This window comes from Porites lutea, chromosome 5 (assembly GCF_958299795.1).
Source record: "Porites lutea chromosome 5, jaPorLute2.1, whole genome shotgun sequence".
NCBI classification, from domain to species: Eukaryota; Metazoa; Cnidaria; class Anthozoa; order Scleractinia; family Poritidae; genus Porites; species Porites lutea.
Window position 1 is genome coordinate 29,382,322 of NC_133205.1, and position 15,187 is coordinate 29,397,508.

At 38.3% G+C, this 15,187-nt stretch overlaps 1 protein-coding gene and 1 long non-coding RNA gene across 2 annotated transcripts; one reads left to right on the forward strand and one right to left on the reverse strand.

Moving 5' to 3' along the window:
* Positions 1-9,525: 9,525 nt before the first annotated feature.
* Positions 9,526-10,632, forward strand: LOC140938196 (alpha-1D adrenergic receptor-like). Its single transcript, XM_073387715.1, has one exon. The coding sequence runs from the start codon at positions 9,526-9,528 to the stop codon at positions 10,630-10,632; it is 1,107 nt and encodes a 368-aa protein (XP_073243816.1).
* A 1,768-nt stretch (positions 10,633-12,400) lies between these two features.
* LOC140938705 (uncharacterized) lies at positions 12,401-15,170 on the reverse strand. Its single transcript, XR_012165557.1, has 3 exons — positions 15,067-15,170; positions 13,833-13,935; positions 12,401-12,733 (listed from the first exon to the last, which is right to left on the reverse strand). It is a non-coding gene; the product is annotated as an uncharacterized lncRNA (long non-coding RNA).
* Between the last annotated feature and the right edge of the window lie 17 nt (positions 15,171-15,187).

Sequence of the window (15,187 nt, forward strand, 5' to 3'; positions counted from 1 at the left end):
AACGCTCAACAAAATTAACGCGAATTTTATAGATTCGCGTTAATTTCGTGGAGTGTTCATTTCCTATAATAAGGTAGCATTTCACTACAGTTTATGTGATTTTTTAGCGCTTTTGTCATCTAATCGCCTTTATGTCTACTTTTGCATCTTCAACATCATTTTAAAATTTTAAAAAGTGTTAAAACACCATTTTTAAACTTCAGGATTCAAGGTATGCAGTTTATTTGTAACATCATTTTTAGAATTTAACATCTATGCAGTTTTCTCTATAACCCGGGCTATAATCACCTAAGTAATAATAATAAAAAAAACTGTTATGTTTCTTGATGTTATCAGTTGCAGTTCATGGTGTTGCTAAAAATATACTAGATTTTGTGTAAAGTAATCCAGTTTAAAGTGTAATCCCAAATTAATGTCAGTACAGGATGTGGGCAAGTGAAGATTATTAGTGAAACTTAAGTTATGATGTTGTGCATTTTGCACGATCCATAATTCTAGGATATCATTCCATTCCTAAAATTAATTGGGGATCATTGCGGGGTCGATTTGGGGATCATTTCAGGGTTGGGGATCGTTTCAGGGTGGGGATCATTTTGAGGGGCTGTACAGGCTTCTTATTTCTTACTGTGAGATTTGAAAAATGAAATTCTTAAGCTCGCTCATGCTTAAGAATTTCCCCAGCCATTTGAGTTGAAAGCTCTCTTGAACGCCTTGTCACAAATGGTCTCAATTATTTCAATGAACGTGAACAAGACTGAACTTCCCGCTACTAAAGGGTTTTATACCATTGTGCTCTGCAGGCCATGAAACATGGTTCACGGGAGCAACGTAATTGAAATAGCTATATATTTTGTTTTTTCTTTAGTACTTCTTATTGCTTGTAACTTTTTATTGTAGTTTTTTTTCTTTTTATACATTTTTGTTTATTCTTATTTACTAGATTTTAATTTTTTTTTGGTCAGCGGGACCCCGTTGATAACAGTACTTGAAACTGAAGGGTTATCCTGGATAAATATTCGATCATTATTATTATTATTTATGATTATTATTAGCAATCGACATTTTTCAGGTTTCCGATTATACACTTTGTTTGCCTGTTGATGGAACGTTCAACACGATCGTGTTACATATTTCTCACCGTTCCTTTCCGTGATTAGTTCTGTATCTCACTCAGTATAGTTAAGTCATCAAAATGTCCGAAATGTCGCTACGAGTATATAAATTAGTCATAGCAGAAACTATCCTTTTTAAGAGACGGAGCTGAAGCGCTTCTTTTTAATCGTGTTTTGTGAAAACAAGGCTGTTGGTGACCTCGCTCTAAGGACAACATGGCTATATCACAAGATGCTGGTCTTGTTAAAATGACAAGGTTATCGACGTTTCGGATCTGCACGACATCTTTCACTGAACCAAATGAATCTTTTCGTCGGACGAATCGCACTGCATTGCATACGGGGACCTGCTTTGCCTTTGGTTTTCTGATCCTCAAAATCTCGAGCACTGCGATCCTAAACAGGCGGTCTCTATAACAATAAATTAACGGACTAGCCACTGAATTTAAGTACACCAGTGTCTCGACTACTCTCCATGCCAAAAGCCCACGAAAGACTTGGAAATAGTCTCCAAAAATAAAGACAACCGTCATTGGAATAAAGGAAATAACCAGGGCAATAGTTACCAAAGCCATCGTCATAGCAACTCTGTTTTCCAGTTTCGCTTTCACCAACACACTGACTTGCTGAATTTGACTTAATTCGCGTTTTCGAACTGAAAGGTACACCATGACGTAAAAATACACGATGGCTATTAGCAAACAAAGTATCAAAATAGATGAAATGATGTCCATGATCTCTGCAGCTAAAAGAAGCCCATCCCCTCCTACCACCGTCATTGAAATGAAAGCTGAAGATACGCCTCCTATGGATAATACCCAAGCTATCATCGCCAACATTTTCAGGCGGCCTTTGGTCACTGTCATTTTGTACTCCATGCATTTCCGAATGGCCATGTACCTCTCCCATGCGATCATTGTCAAATGCAAAAACGAGCAAAAATACAGAATATATGAAAACAAAAAAATTACCAAGTCAAACGTGCAAAATTGCCGCTCAGTCAGTATTCGATGGGGAAGTAACAGTCCAATTATAGCAGATAAAGGCATACTAATACCACCTACTAGAAGGTCCGAAACAGCCATACTTCTTAACAAGATTTTGGAAGGTCTCTGTAGTTCTCTCCTCTTCGTAATTGTTATAATTACTGATAGGTTCAAAAGAAATGCAGTGGGAGAGAGAACAGAGTAAACAGCAGTAAAAATCCAAGGAGAAGTAGTGTCATGTACGTTCCACATTAACCCTTGAGAATGTAGGCAATCAAACACTGACCGGTTCATGTTTGACATAGCGGACTGTTATACATGAAAACTCGCTTGTTTCTAGTTTCTGAGACTCGCGGAGTTACGAAGCCTGCGTAGCTCACCCAACTTTATGCTAAGTTTAAACGGATGTGAAAGAGACTTTTTCTAAAATTTGCTTTAAAAACAAGTGTTTACATGAATACTAAAGCAAGTTGCGACAAGGAGAATTTTCTCACAAGTACTCAAAGTATAGTAGAGGAAAACTATACTGAGCTGTTTACAGCGTTTGTGACAGGAATTCTTTTTAACTGATTTTGGTCCTTAGAAATGGGTAATTAACGATTCTGAACTCTTAAAATGTGTCTCTTTTTTCCCTTTTTAGAAATGTCCCATAGCCAGGGGGCAACTCAGTAAAGGATCAAAGAAAGGCTGAGAATTTCTTGTAACTTTAATTGATTTGCTCAGCCTTGCTTCCGATTCTGATTATGGCTTTGTGTTTGTGGAATCAAGCGATTTAAATTACTGTTAAAAAGCGAAAGTACATTGGAAACGAACGGCCAACCTCAAGGGACTGGCAAAATTTGTTCGCTAAAACGAGGTTTCGTTATATCGAGGCTTTGTTTCATTTATTTTACTATTACTGGGGCAAACATAATCGTTCGTTTTACCGAGTACATCGCTATATGAGGCTCATTATATCCAGGTTGTATAGGGAAGTAAATGAGGCTTCGAAAGATGAGCGGGGTGTCAATTTGGCCGCGCGATAGGCACTGGGGGAACATTTTTAAGGCACATCTACTTGTTTTGAAGACGAAAAAATATGGTTTTTCAAGATTTTTGACGAGTTTTAATTTTTTGGACTCATATATATTTTACACATATTTATGCCGGATTAAAAACGACAAAAAAAAATCATGTCATACAAAAATTAATAGCAATGCGCAACTCTGATTCTTTGTTTCTTTATACCAACATCTATATGTTAAAAATCCATGAAAATAATAAAAAGATTGTATGGGAAAGTGATTAGATGGGAATCTAATGTGGAATAATCTCCGTAAAACGGCTGTTCTGAAAAAATATGACTTGTAAACTAATTAGAAGCTATTTTCTTTGTTTAATCTGACTTTAAGCAGCAGGATTTGGATATTTTAAATACAAAAAAATTATAAAAATTTTTGTCATTTTACCCGTAAACGATTCATCATGTAATAACCTCAATTTAACCCCAGCTTTAAGTAAAAAAAAAAAAAAATCAGTCAATCCAGTAGAATACGGTTGCCGAAATGAAGCAAAATTCGAAAGCACTTATATCCATTCACTGTTTCATACATATTAGAAAAAAAAAACCGCTATTAGTTCCATCTTGTGCCATATGTCTTTGATATTTTAAGTATTTGATAAATTATGCCATTTGTTGTTCGACAACCTCGCCAATATCTTTTGATAAATTTAGTTATTCGTTCGATAATTTACTGCAACATCCATTTGATAATTTACTAATATTCATTCGATAATTTAGTTCAAATCCATTCGATCATTCGATAATTTAGTACAAATCCATTCGATAATGTACCACAATATTCATTCGACGATTTACTAATTCCATAATTCACTACGACATTTTTTCACAAATATACCACAACATTCATTCGATAATTTTACTAATATTCATTCGATAATGTGTGAAAATGTTCATTCGATAAATGTCTGTAAACATTCAACCCTGCACTTGACCGACTCCCCCATAGTTGGACAAGAAGGCCTGGTGGCTAAGCCCAAACCAATGAGAGCGCGCACTGTTGGGAAAAATTTCCAGCTTTTTTGCCATTTGCATAATACACCTTGTGCCCCTCAAAATTTTGCATAGCCTTTGGTTTTCATTTCTCCTGGGTATGTACCGCCACCGAAATGATCCCCACCATCCAAATGATCTCCGCCACCGAAATGAACCCCGATCACCACCGAAATGATCCCCACCACCGAAGTGATACCTATTCGCAATCGGAATGATCCCGTCATAAATTTTAGGAACCTTGGCTTAAATGGACTTGGGACTTTGCTGTCTATTCTAAATTCTTCGTTTATTCATGCAAACACGATTCTAAACAGAGGAAAATAGAGAAAGCAATTAGACTGATAACAGTTCTATACCGACAACATTCGGCAATTTGAGTTTTTTTTGCTTAAGAACCACGTCTGATTCGCTTATAGTGTTTATGCAGGATAATCTCAGAGAAGTTTTTCCATTCACAATTTTTTCAAATTAATAAATCTAGACTGCGTAAGATCATTTCGTACGCCAAAGACGATCTTTGCACACATAAGATGATAACACGAGCAAAGTCATGCCGAACAATGTATCAATGAAAAGCGTAAAAAACTACCTGTTTGCTCTTCTTCTCTTAATCCACTTGTTATGATAGCAAAGGCAGCCAGCAGCAGAAAAATAATTGTGACTAACAGAATAATTTTCATGATGTTAATGATCTGAGATGACAGCTACAGCAGCTAGTGCAAGTACCGAATCCGAACCGAAACTAATTGGAAAGCACGTGTTGTAATGTGAGCCTGTAACTGACGTCATCACTGTCGTCATGACATCGTCAGGAAGACATAACCTGATTGCAAGATTTGACTTATTTTGCTTTAACACAATTTTATTAAGAAGATTTTCTTGCAAAAATATTTTTAAAAAAATCGAAGAAATAGAAGACATAAGTGAATTGCATCTTTTGAACAAGTATTGTCTAGTGTTAAACCAAAAGAAAAAACAATTTACTGCAAAATAAAGTGCGGTAAAAGGTAAATTACACACCGTAAAAAAGATGCAATATAAATAAATAAAAAGCACGCACCAAATTGTTGTCCAGTTTTTGTAGTCGATATTCCGGGGATCATTTCGGTGGTGACCGCCGGTATCATTTCGGTGGTGATTGGGGGTCATTTCGGTGGCGGAGATCATTTGGATGGTGGGGATCATTTCGGGGTATTACAGCCGTTCCGAGAGGAACTGAAAACAATGCTTATGCAAAACTAAAAGGGGTAAGGGGTTGGACCTCGAGACGGAGCCTCCCCGTATAAAACTTTGTTGACTATCCCCCTCCCCCCCCCGGTACGGACACCCGGAAAAAACGGACACCATGGCATGTCCCCTTGGTGTCCTTATTAACTGGGGCACCTTGGAAACAGTGATCAAAACAGTTGAAAGAGGTGGAATAAAGATAAACCTCGTTGTTCATGGCACGAGACATTTGAACGATAATTAACAATTATTCACCAGCGAGCGGACCAAAATATTGGTTAGTTTATTTTTTGCCAAATGCGCGGAAGTTTTAAAATCTTGCGCGCCGGGCCGGCAATATATATTAACGCTCACAAAGTCAAATGTTTAACTTACGTAATCAAAGGAAGTCAAATGATGTGAACAAACGAAAGACTTAAAACGTTCGACTATAGATCTTGAGTGATGAAATTCAACGTTTTTTGATCCGACACTCTATGATCAATGTGGAAAGTGCCTTCAAACTTAATCGCGACTATTCCAACCCCATTTTATTTGACAGGTGTAGGCAAATTTTCCTGGAGTTAAATTATTAGAGACCGCATTCAAGATACATAAAAGAAAACAGCGTACATCTTAATTGTGGGAATGAGATGTGATTTACTGTTATGGCTCATCTTCCCAGGAGCTGAGTGATTAGCTAAATCGCGACTTACTGGCTGTAGCGAAATGGCTGAACGATCACAAGCTAAAGCAAAGTAGCTCTAACATTATCAATCTTCGACCACAATGTAAATAATGTCAACACCTTCAACATCCTCGGAGACCCAGGGGCAGTTAGTCGGGTCGATAAAATGTTCGTGGTGAAAGTTTACTTTAAGATCGTATCTTACAGTAAACATTCACCACGAACATTTTGTCGACCCGACTAACTGCCCCTGGGTCTCCGAGGATGCACCTTCAAATACCTTGAAATTTTTATATCATCTGATTTTACTTGGACAAATCATGAATACATTGCTGGCAAAATTAATCAAAAGCTTGGTCTCATCGCATTAAGCATTTATTACCTTTTATTGCACGCCTTCTTTTTTTATAATAGTCTTGTCATGCCTTTATTTGATTATGCAGACCTTGCTTGGGGAGACAAGCGTAATGTAACCTTAATGTCCAGTTTGCAAGTCTTGCAGCAAGGCTGCTAAAATAATCATGAATAATTTCAGACAGACCTCTTTATTCATCTGCTACGCATGCGCTTGCCACTCTTAAGTGAGTTCCATAAGGGTTCCATTAGAAAAAAGGCGTTTTCATAGAAGATGTATTTATGTGTATAAGTGTTTAAATGGACTTGTTGAGGATGACATGAACTTAATAAGACAGTAAGGACAACATGATTATAATACCAAAACTAAGCTAAATTTCAGACTTCCAAGTGTCAAAAGGAATTGGGCAAACAACGGACTGCATTTCATGCCATTAAGGATTTTAACTCCCTTAGCCAGGCAATCAGACAATCCGTGAATCTAAATGTTTTTAAACGTAATCTTTTTAAATTTGTAATTTAACTGAATTTGAGTTCATATGTTGTACATTTTAAGTAATGGTCCAGCTAAGAAGCAGGCAGAAAAACAATAGCCCGCGGCAATAGCGTCAGTTATTTTTCAGGCGCTAATTTCTCTAATCAAATTAAATCTGAATGCTCTGATTGGTCAATACAGCAAAAAGCGCGAAATTTGAATTTTAAAGTTGAATTAAGATAGCTTAAGACTCATTCGAACAACTTTTTATTTCGTCTATTGCTTTGTTATGTTGAAAAATATAACATATCTAAAATTTAAAAGATTTCTATGCGCCAAACCCGAGGAAGTTAAACTGATATGAAATTACACGAAGATGAGCACAGTGTTACATCAATCAGCGACGTTGGGACCAACATTTGCGTCGGCTCTCACAAAAGAAATGTCAAAACCATGATCGTAAACAGCAGCAATTCACTCTCACGTGGCGAATCTGGCGAACGCGCCAATGTCGCGCGTTCATATTCGGCCACCATACAGAACAACAACAAGTACACAAAATCAAATCTAAATGTTATCTAAATGTTCTGCTTTTGGAAAAAAAAGATGATGTTGCCCAGATAGAAAAAATTCCTGCATGTTCGGATAATTGGGTTTCAGAAAAAGCTCTCCTACAGTTTATCTGTTTTCAAGGTTTTGATATTACTCTATAAAAATCCTTCTTACAATCTCTCTCGTCCTTGGAAAAAATAAAGGCAAGCTACAGTCATGCTCGCTAGATCTTCCGTACCAAGAGAAACTCAAACACCAGAAGACAGCTATTTATGATACCTAAGCGGCTTCCGTCTCGGTATTCTCCGTCTCAGAACTCAAAGGTACAAAATGCAAACGTGTCACAAATTTCAATTCGCTCATTTTAACTTAAGGTCCACGGCGAACTTCCATTTCGCTTGATGAAACAGTCTAGAGAGAAAAAAAATCGAATGAGAGATGGGTAAAGGTACACCGAATATGGAAATTTCGAAAGGGCAAACACATGAATAACACATAATAAGCGCGGAGGTGCGAAAATCTATTGAATTCAGCTTACCTCAAGCTCAAGTGTTCTACATCTCTTCAAGAAATAAATTCATCCTTGTAAAAACAACAAATCTTTCGCTTTCTCCTTTTATGCCCAGCTGTACTCCAATTTCTAGTGCCATAATTATTCCGATCTCCTCCTGATCCGGCCTGACAACGAAAACAACTACGCCGGGCCCAAATTTCCACATGGCGACTCGGCATGTCGAGGACGGCAGCAAACCATGTTTAAGAGCATTTTGACCATCACTCCGATGATACAATACAGTAAATTTGAGATAAATATTCAATAAAGAAAAAATGCAGATTTTTCACGAAGAAATTGACGAGATTTCTTCGGGTAAAAGACAAATTTCCTAACATCTCAAGTGTCACACTAAGATGGGGTCACAACAAGGTCGCGCGTGTGTTGCACGTTTTTCCGCTCTAACTTTTGATTGGCGCATAGAACAATGCTGAAACTTGGCCGTGAGGTATAAGACAGGGGAATGGGGAAAATAAAGCTAAAAAAAGGTGTTTTTGTCACGTTTCTGACTGTTTTTTTGGCGATTTTTGGATTTCGACCAATCAGAACGCTTGATTTAATTGAAATTAATGATTAAAAGTTAGCACCTTTTAATCACTTTTGCCGTTCGCCTGCCTACCTCTTACACGGACCATTACTTAATAGTTATTACATATTTTAGCGTTTTAACGTCTTCGTGAATTGTGTGTAGTTTTTTTTTCAATTTTATGAGATCCTTTTTTGAACCATATTTTATATGAAAAAGTTATCTCCATAAAGATCATTATTATTACTAAAAAATACGTCGTAGTTTGTTGTCGTCCTCCACAAACCGTGAAATTAGGCAATTTCACGCCGTACTCATGCAGTGTGGGCAAAGAAATGAACTTACCAAAAATCTGACAGGCCAGAAAATTATTTCTGCAGAATTTTAACAGATGGCACTTTGCCAAAACCAAGAATCAGATTTGAATATTTTTAATGCTAAGAGGACACGTATTGTTGGCCGTCATTGCCATATGTACTTAAAGCTTTATTGATGGTTCTGTACTGTTTTCTTGCAGTGTTCATGGGAAAACACTCCATGTCGCAACCTGGGGTGTGCATGAGGTCAATTGATTTCAGTAAAACTTTTACAACTGTAACTCACTCTAAAACAATAGCTTCACACGTTAATTACACTTATAAAAATTTTATTATATAGGTCATTTCCGAGTTGTCCCAAGCCTCTGTTTCAAAGCGAGGCTAAGTGCGAAGCCATTGAGATGAAAATGAGTTTTTATTTTCATGCACATAAAACTCATTTTCACAAGAAGGTTGTGTACTTAGCTTCGTTTTAAAAGTGAGAGTTTTTAGAACTCGGAAATAGCCCATGAGACCCTGCTTTTTTATATGTATATATAATATATATATTAACACTTGCTGTAATCCTAACGCAATTTTCTTTCAAGACTTCCAGTTTAAACTTAACGGAAGGTTGAGTGAGCTACGCTCGCTTCGTAAAGTTATTCACTAGACGTTCAACGGTGTCAGTTTAGAAAGTAAAACATAGCGTGTTATTACCATGGCCAAGAATGAGGAGGAAACAGCGTCCTCCTTGACGAACACGACCAGTCCAGTGTTTGATTGTTCACATGCACCAGGCTTTATTTGGGACGTACATGACACTACTTTTCCTTGGACTTTTGCTGTTGTCGCATCCATTTTCTCTCCAACAGCCATTCTTTTGAACGTACTAGTAATTCTGACAGCAAGGAAGCGGAGAGAACTAATGAGACATACCAATATCTTGCTATCAAGTATGGCCGTGGCGGACCTTGTAGGAGGAGGTTTCTGTATACCACTATCAGCCATAGTTGGCCTGTTACTTCCCCATCAAATACTGGCTGAGCGGCATTTTTGCTTGATCGACTTAGTAACTTTTTCTTTTACTTCTATTCTGTTCACGTGTTCGCTTTTGCATTTGACAATGATCGCATGGGAAAGGTACATTGCCATTCGAAAATGGATTGACTACAAGGTGATAGTCACTAAACGCCGCGCGAAAACGTTGGCGATAACAGCTTGGGTATCAGCCATAGTGGGTGCATCTCCAGACTTCATCATACAGGAAGTGGTTCGTGGCGATAGGCAGGTTTTAGCTGTAGAGATATTAACCATCGTTTTATCTAGTGTCCTCGTTTTTATGCTAGCGCTCATTGTATATTTTTATGTCATGATGTACCTTGGAGTTCGCAAACGTAAATTAAGTCAAATTCACCAAGTACGCAGCGTGTTGGTGAATGCGACACTAGAAAAAAAAGTTGCCATGACGACCGCATTGGTTACGGTCACGACTATTCTTTCCTTCCTCCCAATTACTGTTGTCTCTGTCTTGGGAGGATTTTTTCCCGTCTTTCGTGAATTTGTAGCAGTTCGAGTAGCTGAGGCACTACTGTACCTAAATTCTGTAGCTAATCCACTAATTTACTGCTGTAGAGACCGCCATTTTAGGATTGCCGCGCTCAAAATTTTGAGGGTCAGAAAACCAAAGGTAATGCACTTTCCTATAGATGATGCAGTGCGATTCGTCACACGGGGAAGAGATGTATTTGGTCCAGGAAAAGCCGTCGTACAGATCCGAAAAGTCGAAAACGCTGTTGGTTCTACATCTTGCGATTTGGCCATGTAGTTCTTAGATGAAGCTTAATTTAACCTTTTTCTTCACACACAAAAAAAGCGCTAAACCAACTGCGTCAGCTACTGTGATTAATGCTCGTAGCCGACGTGGCGAAAATTTTGCTGACCACTACACTGGGCATAAGTGAGATATAAGACTACAGTTGAACCTCTATTAAGCGGCCACCCTCCATTAAGCGAGCAGTAATCAAAGTCCCAAAATAATTGTAGAAAAGAATGGTAAATTAAACCTTTATTAAGCGGCCACCTTTTGGTCGTCCCAATGAGAGTTATATTGTTGTCACTTCTATTAAGCGGCAACCAAGCGCTTGATACTCTTAGTTCGACTTCATTTTAAGAATATGATGAAGGAAATACAGTCCGCCATAGAATGTGACCACCGATTGTGGACCAGTAGTGCTGCTCCTGTCAGTATCCCGAGATACCCCGAGGATGACCTCCTAACAGCGGTTCAACTGTTGTTCTGGAATAGACTGCGTGCCCTTTGAAGACTCTAAAATCTCGTTAAACCTCCTCGTTTCGCTTAAAACAGACAAAACTGTCAAGTCCACGTAGCTGGTGTACTCTGTCTTGTTGGTAAGTCAGTGCGGTCCGTGTAGCCAGCACGTGTGCCCAGGGTTGTCGGTGTAGGTCCACTTAGACAGTTGGTGTTGTCGTTAAAGACAGATCTATTATATAGTCAGCGAGTCTTAGCTTGCGTATCCCGTTATTAGAAAAACAGACCATTGCCGGCTAAACTTTCCTTTGAAATCCGTTTTACCAGGGACAGTATTGCGAATTGCACTCGTTGGTTCAACAATCTTTGGGTTTTAAATGGTATTTCTACTGCTGATTTTCAAATTAACGTTAGGTTTTTTCAGCTTATCCAGTCGTATGTTTCGCTATCAAATCGCTTCTCTTTGTTTGTGTGTGTGTTTGTGTTTTTTTTTTCGCTTTTTTTGTGTGTTCGATCGAGACGTGTATTCAATGTAAACAGCGTAAGTTCTCTAGATGAGCCTTTTAGGCTCTTAGAGGAAATGTTGTTTATAAAAAAAAAATACAGAGGGATAAATCAACTCCGAACTGCGCTCACATCATTTCTGTATATTAATTAAAAACTGAGAAGACATGGACAATCGTCACTTGGATTTTCTGAATTTCCATGGCGCATAATAAACTACAGCGTATTTTGCCATAACAAAGCCGCAAAGTTAGCAAAATAGAATGCAAAATCCTTATGTTGGATTGTTCTAACGGCCAATCAGCAGTTGCTGCGGCGACATTTTGGCCGCAACAGCACAGGCTTGTGAGAAGTTGTTTCAGGCCCGCTTTTAGCGAGACCACGTATGAGAAAAGGAATAGGAGCTTCTAAAATTGTACCTGATCTCAGGATACTGTTAAAGCACTATAAAGAGCTTCAGTGGCTTCATGGCCCATGGTTGCCAAGCCAATCAAACTCTGTGAAATTGCATTATACAGTCTCAATTATTTTTGTAGTATGACGAACAAGAAGAAGGGGGCGAATCAAAATTCATTCACAGCGAATTGTCTTTTGGGTAAAACGACTGCAACAGGTATAAGGGAGCTTGAGCAAAGGGGTTTCTGGAAGACGCAAGTCCTGACCGGAAATGAGGCATTTTCCTTCTAATATGCCTAGTTGACGCTATCAAATATGTACTGCTAAATTTCTTTACTCTTCTACAGCGACAATTTGCCCGCAAATTGGGCAAAACCACAACCGAACAATGCAAAAAGTCCACTTCCGCTTGACGCCCGTCGCTCAAAAACGTCTTTGCTAAAGCTGGACTCTGACTCTTTTACCTTTGCTTCAGTGTTTAAAGAAGCGGTCGCAATTCTTTGGCGAGTTGATGAATTTTAGAATGGTCCGTTAATGGCACGCACTGTCCATGAGGAAGTGAGACATTACATAGTATGGTGTGTAGACTGCAGGAATGCGGGTGAACCATTCGATTGAAATTTCTTCCTTTGGAGTTACAATCTGCTATTGTTTCGGGGTAATCACCCATTGAAATTTGTCCAGTACTACTCTTGGACAGTTCATCTAAAACTCTCTTATGCTGTGATGCGTAAAGGTCGTCATGAGGAAATAGGTCCTAAAAACCACAAACAACAATAATAAAACTAAATCTCGCCCTCATGGCCTCTGAGTCAATAGCTTATTCGGCCTTCGGCCTCATGGGCTATTGACTCAGAGTCCATTCCGGCTCGAGGAATAATTTATTGTTTTAGTAAAATCCAACTGGTAGGTCAAAAATATCGAGAATAAAAAATTTTTAGCTAGTTAAAGGTAGACTTTAATCCTTTTTTGCCGTCAAAAAGCCCGCGCTTTTGGCTACTAGGTGGCTATAACAAATAGCCTAGTAGTAGCTCAACCAATCAGAACGCAGCATTGATAATAGACCACTAGTTGGATTTTACTAATGTGCTTTAGTTTGTTAGGAAGTTAGTATGTAAACGGAAGAAAGTTGTAACCGTAAAAATACTCTCTGGTCTCCTTAGAAGTAAATAAATCATTCAAAATTCATAAAGGAACAGATTCTATGATGTGCGCCAGAACGTTGTGTTGGAGGTGATCCGTTTTTTGGTCACCAAGCAAGACACTACCACTACACTTTCACCCTTTCCACAATTCAGTTGTCTTTAGCTGGCTGCGGGATGAAACAATCTCCTGAAATTTCACAGCTGACAATCTTAAAGCTGCACCCATGATCTTCCACTGTACGAGGCTCCAACAGGGAATTATTTGTAAACATGTGATGGTTAAAATAAAAACAAAGAACAGGCAAGGTTACTGAAAGTCTGCTTTAGCCCATCCAAATTGCCAACAACGTATTTACCCGAATAAGCGCCGCGGCGTTTATTTAACTTTTCACGCCTTAGCAAATGCGGCACTCCTTCGAGGGTGGCGCTTATTTCAGGGCAGCATTTATTTGAATGTTGAACGTGACAAAAGGATTGTATTAACTACAGTGTTATTATTTTCTGTATTATAAACTAACACACTTAAGGTCTTTTGATTTTGATTATTTCACGGCCACGGCGCTTATTCAGGGGCAACGCTTATTTTAACATTTTTCTCCCAAATGTGGTGCTTATTTTCGAGGGTTGCACTTTATCAGGAGCGGCGCTTATTCGAGCAAATACGGTAATTAACATAATTATTTCCAACAAACATAAGTACAGTTTTTTTACCAGTATGCCATCTGTACACTGTAAGAGAATAGCGAGCCATTGTTCACATCCAAGAGTTGCACGTCTATCTTGAAATGACTGAAATTCTGACCATTTTGGAAATCTATACAGAAATATACAACCCTTATCAGTAACAATGGGTCTTGTCAATGCTTGAATAAGCCTCAGGGTTAAACTAAAGGGGTGTTATTTTCAACAAGGTGCTGATTTCATTTTTTCGACTTTTCAACTCAATAATTGTCATGACATTGCCTTCTATTCAGGACAAAAAATAGAACATTTAAAACGGGAAAAGTGGAATGCACCTTTGAACAGAAACCTAAATTTGTGTGTGTGGTACATTCACTTAGCTTTCAAGGTCCTGTAGTCAAATGAATTCTGGTAATCCAACCAATCCACTTTACTTTCCATATTGCTATCCTCAAAAACTTACCTAATGTTTTTAGCCTAAGGTCGGTGGGGTGTTAATTCGAAGTGTGGGAAGCTGGGCACTAATTTGAATATTTATGGTAATTTCTAGCCAGTGTACAGCTGCAGGGCCGTAGCCAGGAAGAAACTACAACCGAGGCGAACACACGGTCCGTTGTACGAAATCAGCCGTATGAAATCTTCTAATATTATCAGTCTGATAAAAAAAATAAAAATCGACAGTATTTGGTAAAATTTTACCGAGGCGAGTGCCTCGGTTCGCCTCATACTGGCTACGGCGGTGAGCTGCCCCCTCCTTACTTCAAAACTGGAAAAATAGAGTTGTTCAATTAAAAAGAAGCATTTTAGCACTTCTTGAACAAACTGACAAAGCCACCATTCCTCACACACTCTTATCTCTTAAGCAATTAAAATTGCCTGACTTTCATGTTGATGCTACTTTTGAAGGGGCTAAAAAAATTGTTTTCAAACAGAACTACCAAACATATAACAGGATAACTTGATGTCCACATGAATTAGCTACACATGTTTTGATAAAGAAACAAATGCCAAGAATAGTGAAAAAATGTGCATTAACCCTTTTAGCTCCAATATCCATATTCAAATTCTCCAGACTGAGCTCCTTACATTTCCTTAAGGATTAGTTGAGAGATTTTGATAAAAGATCAAGGCATTTTTCTCAGGTGATCATTTCATTAATCCTCATAGCCATTTCTCTTGAAAATGTTTAGATATTGTTGGGAGAAAATTGACGTTGGACATCACTATTGGGACATAAAGGGTTAATAACTTGATCCAGGCTCACCGGCAGAATCTTGACATCTCATAAATTTGAGGTACCCCAAGATTGATTTGTCCCTGGATGCACTTTGAGACTGCTGATGCTGGTGTCATCCACTGAAATGAAACTAGCATAATAAGAGTTA

What these genes read in the sequence shown, in the direction of transcription:
- LOC140938196 (XM_073387715.1), top strand. Translation starts at nt 9,526, where the DNA reads ATGGCCAAGAATGAGGAGGAAACAGCGTCCTCCTTGACGAACACGACC.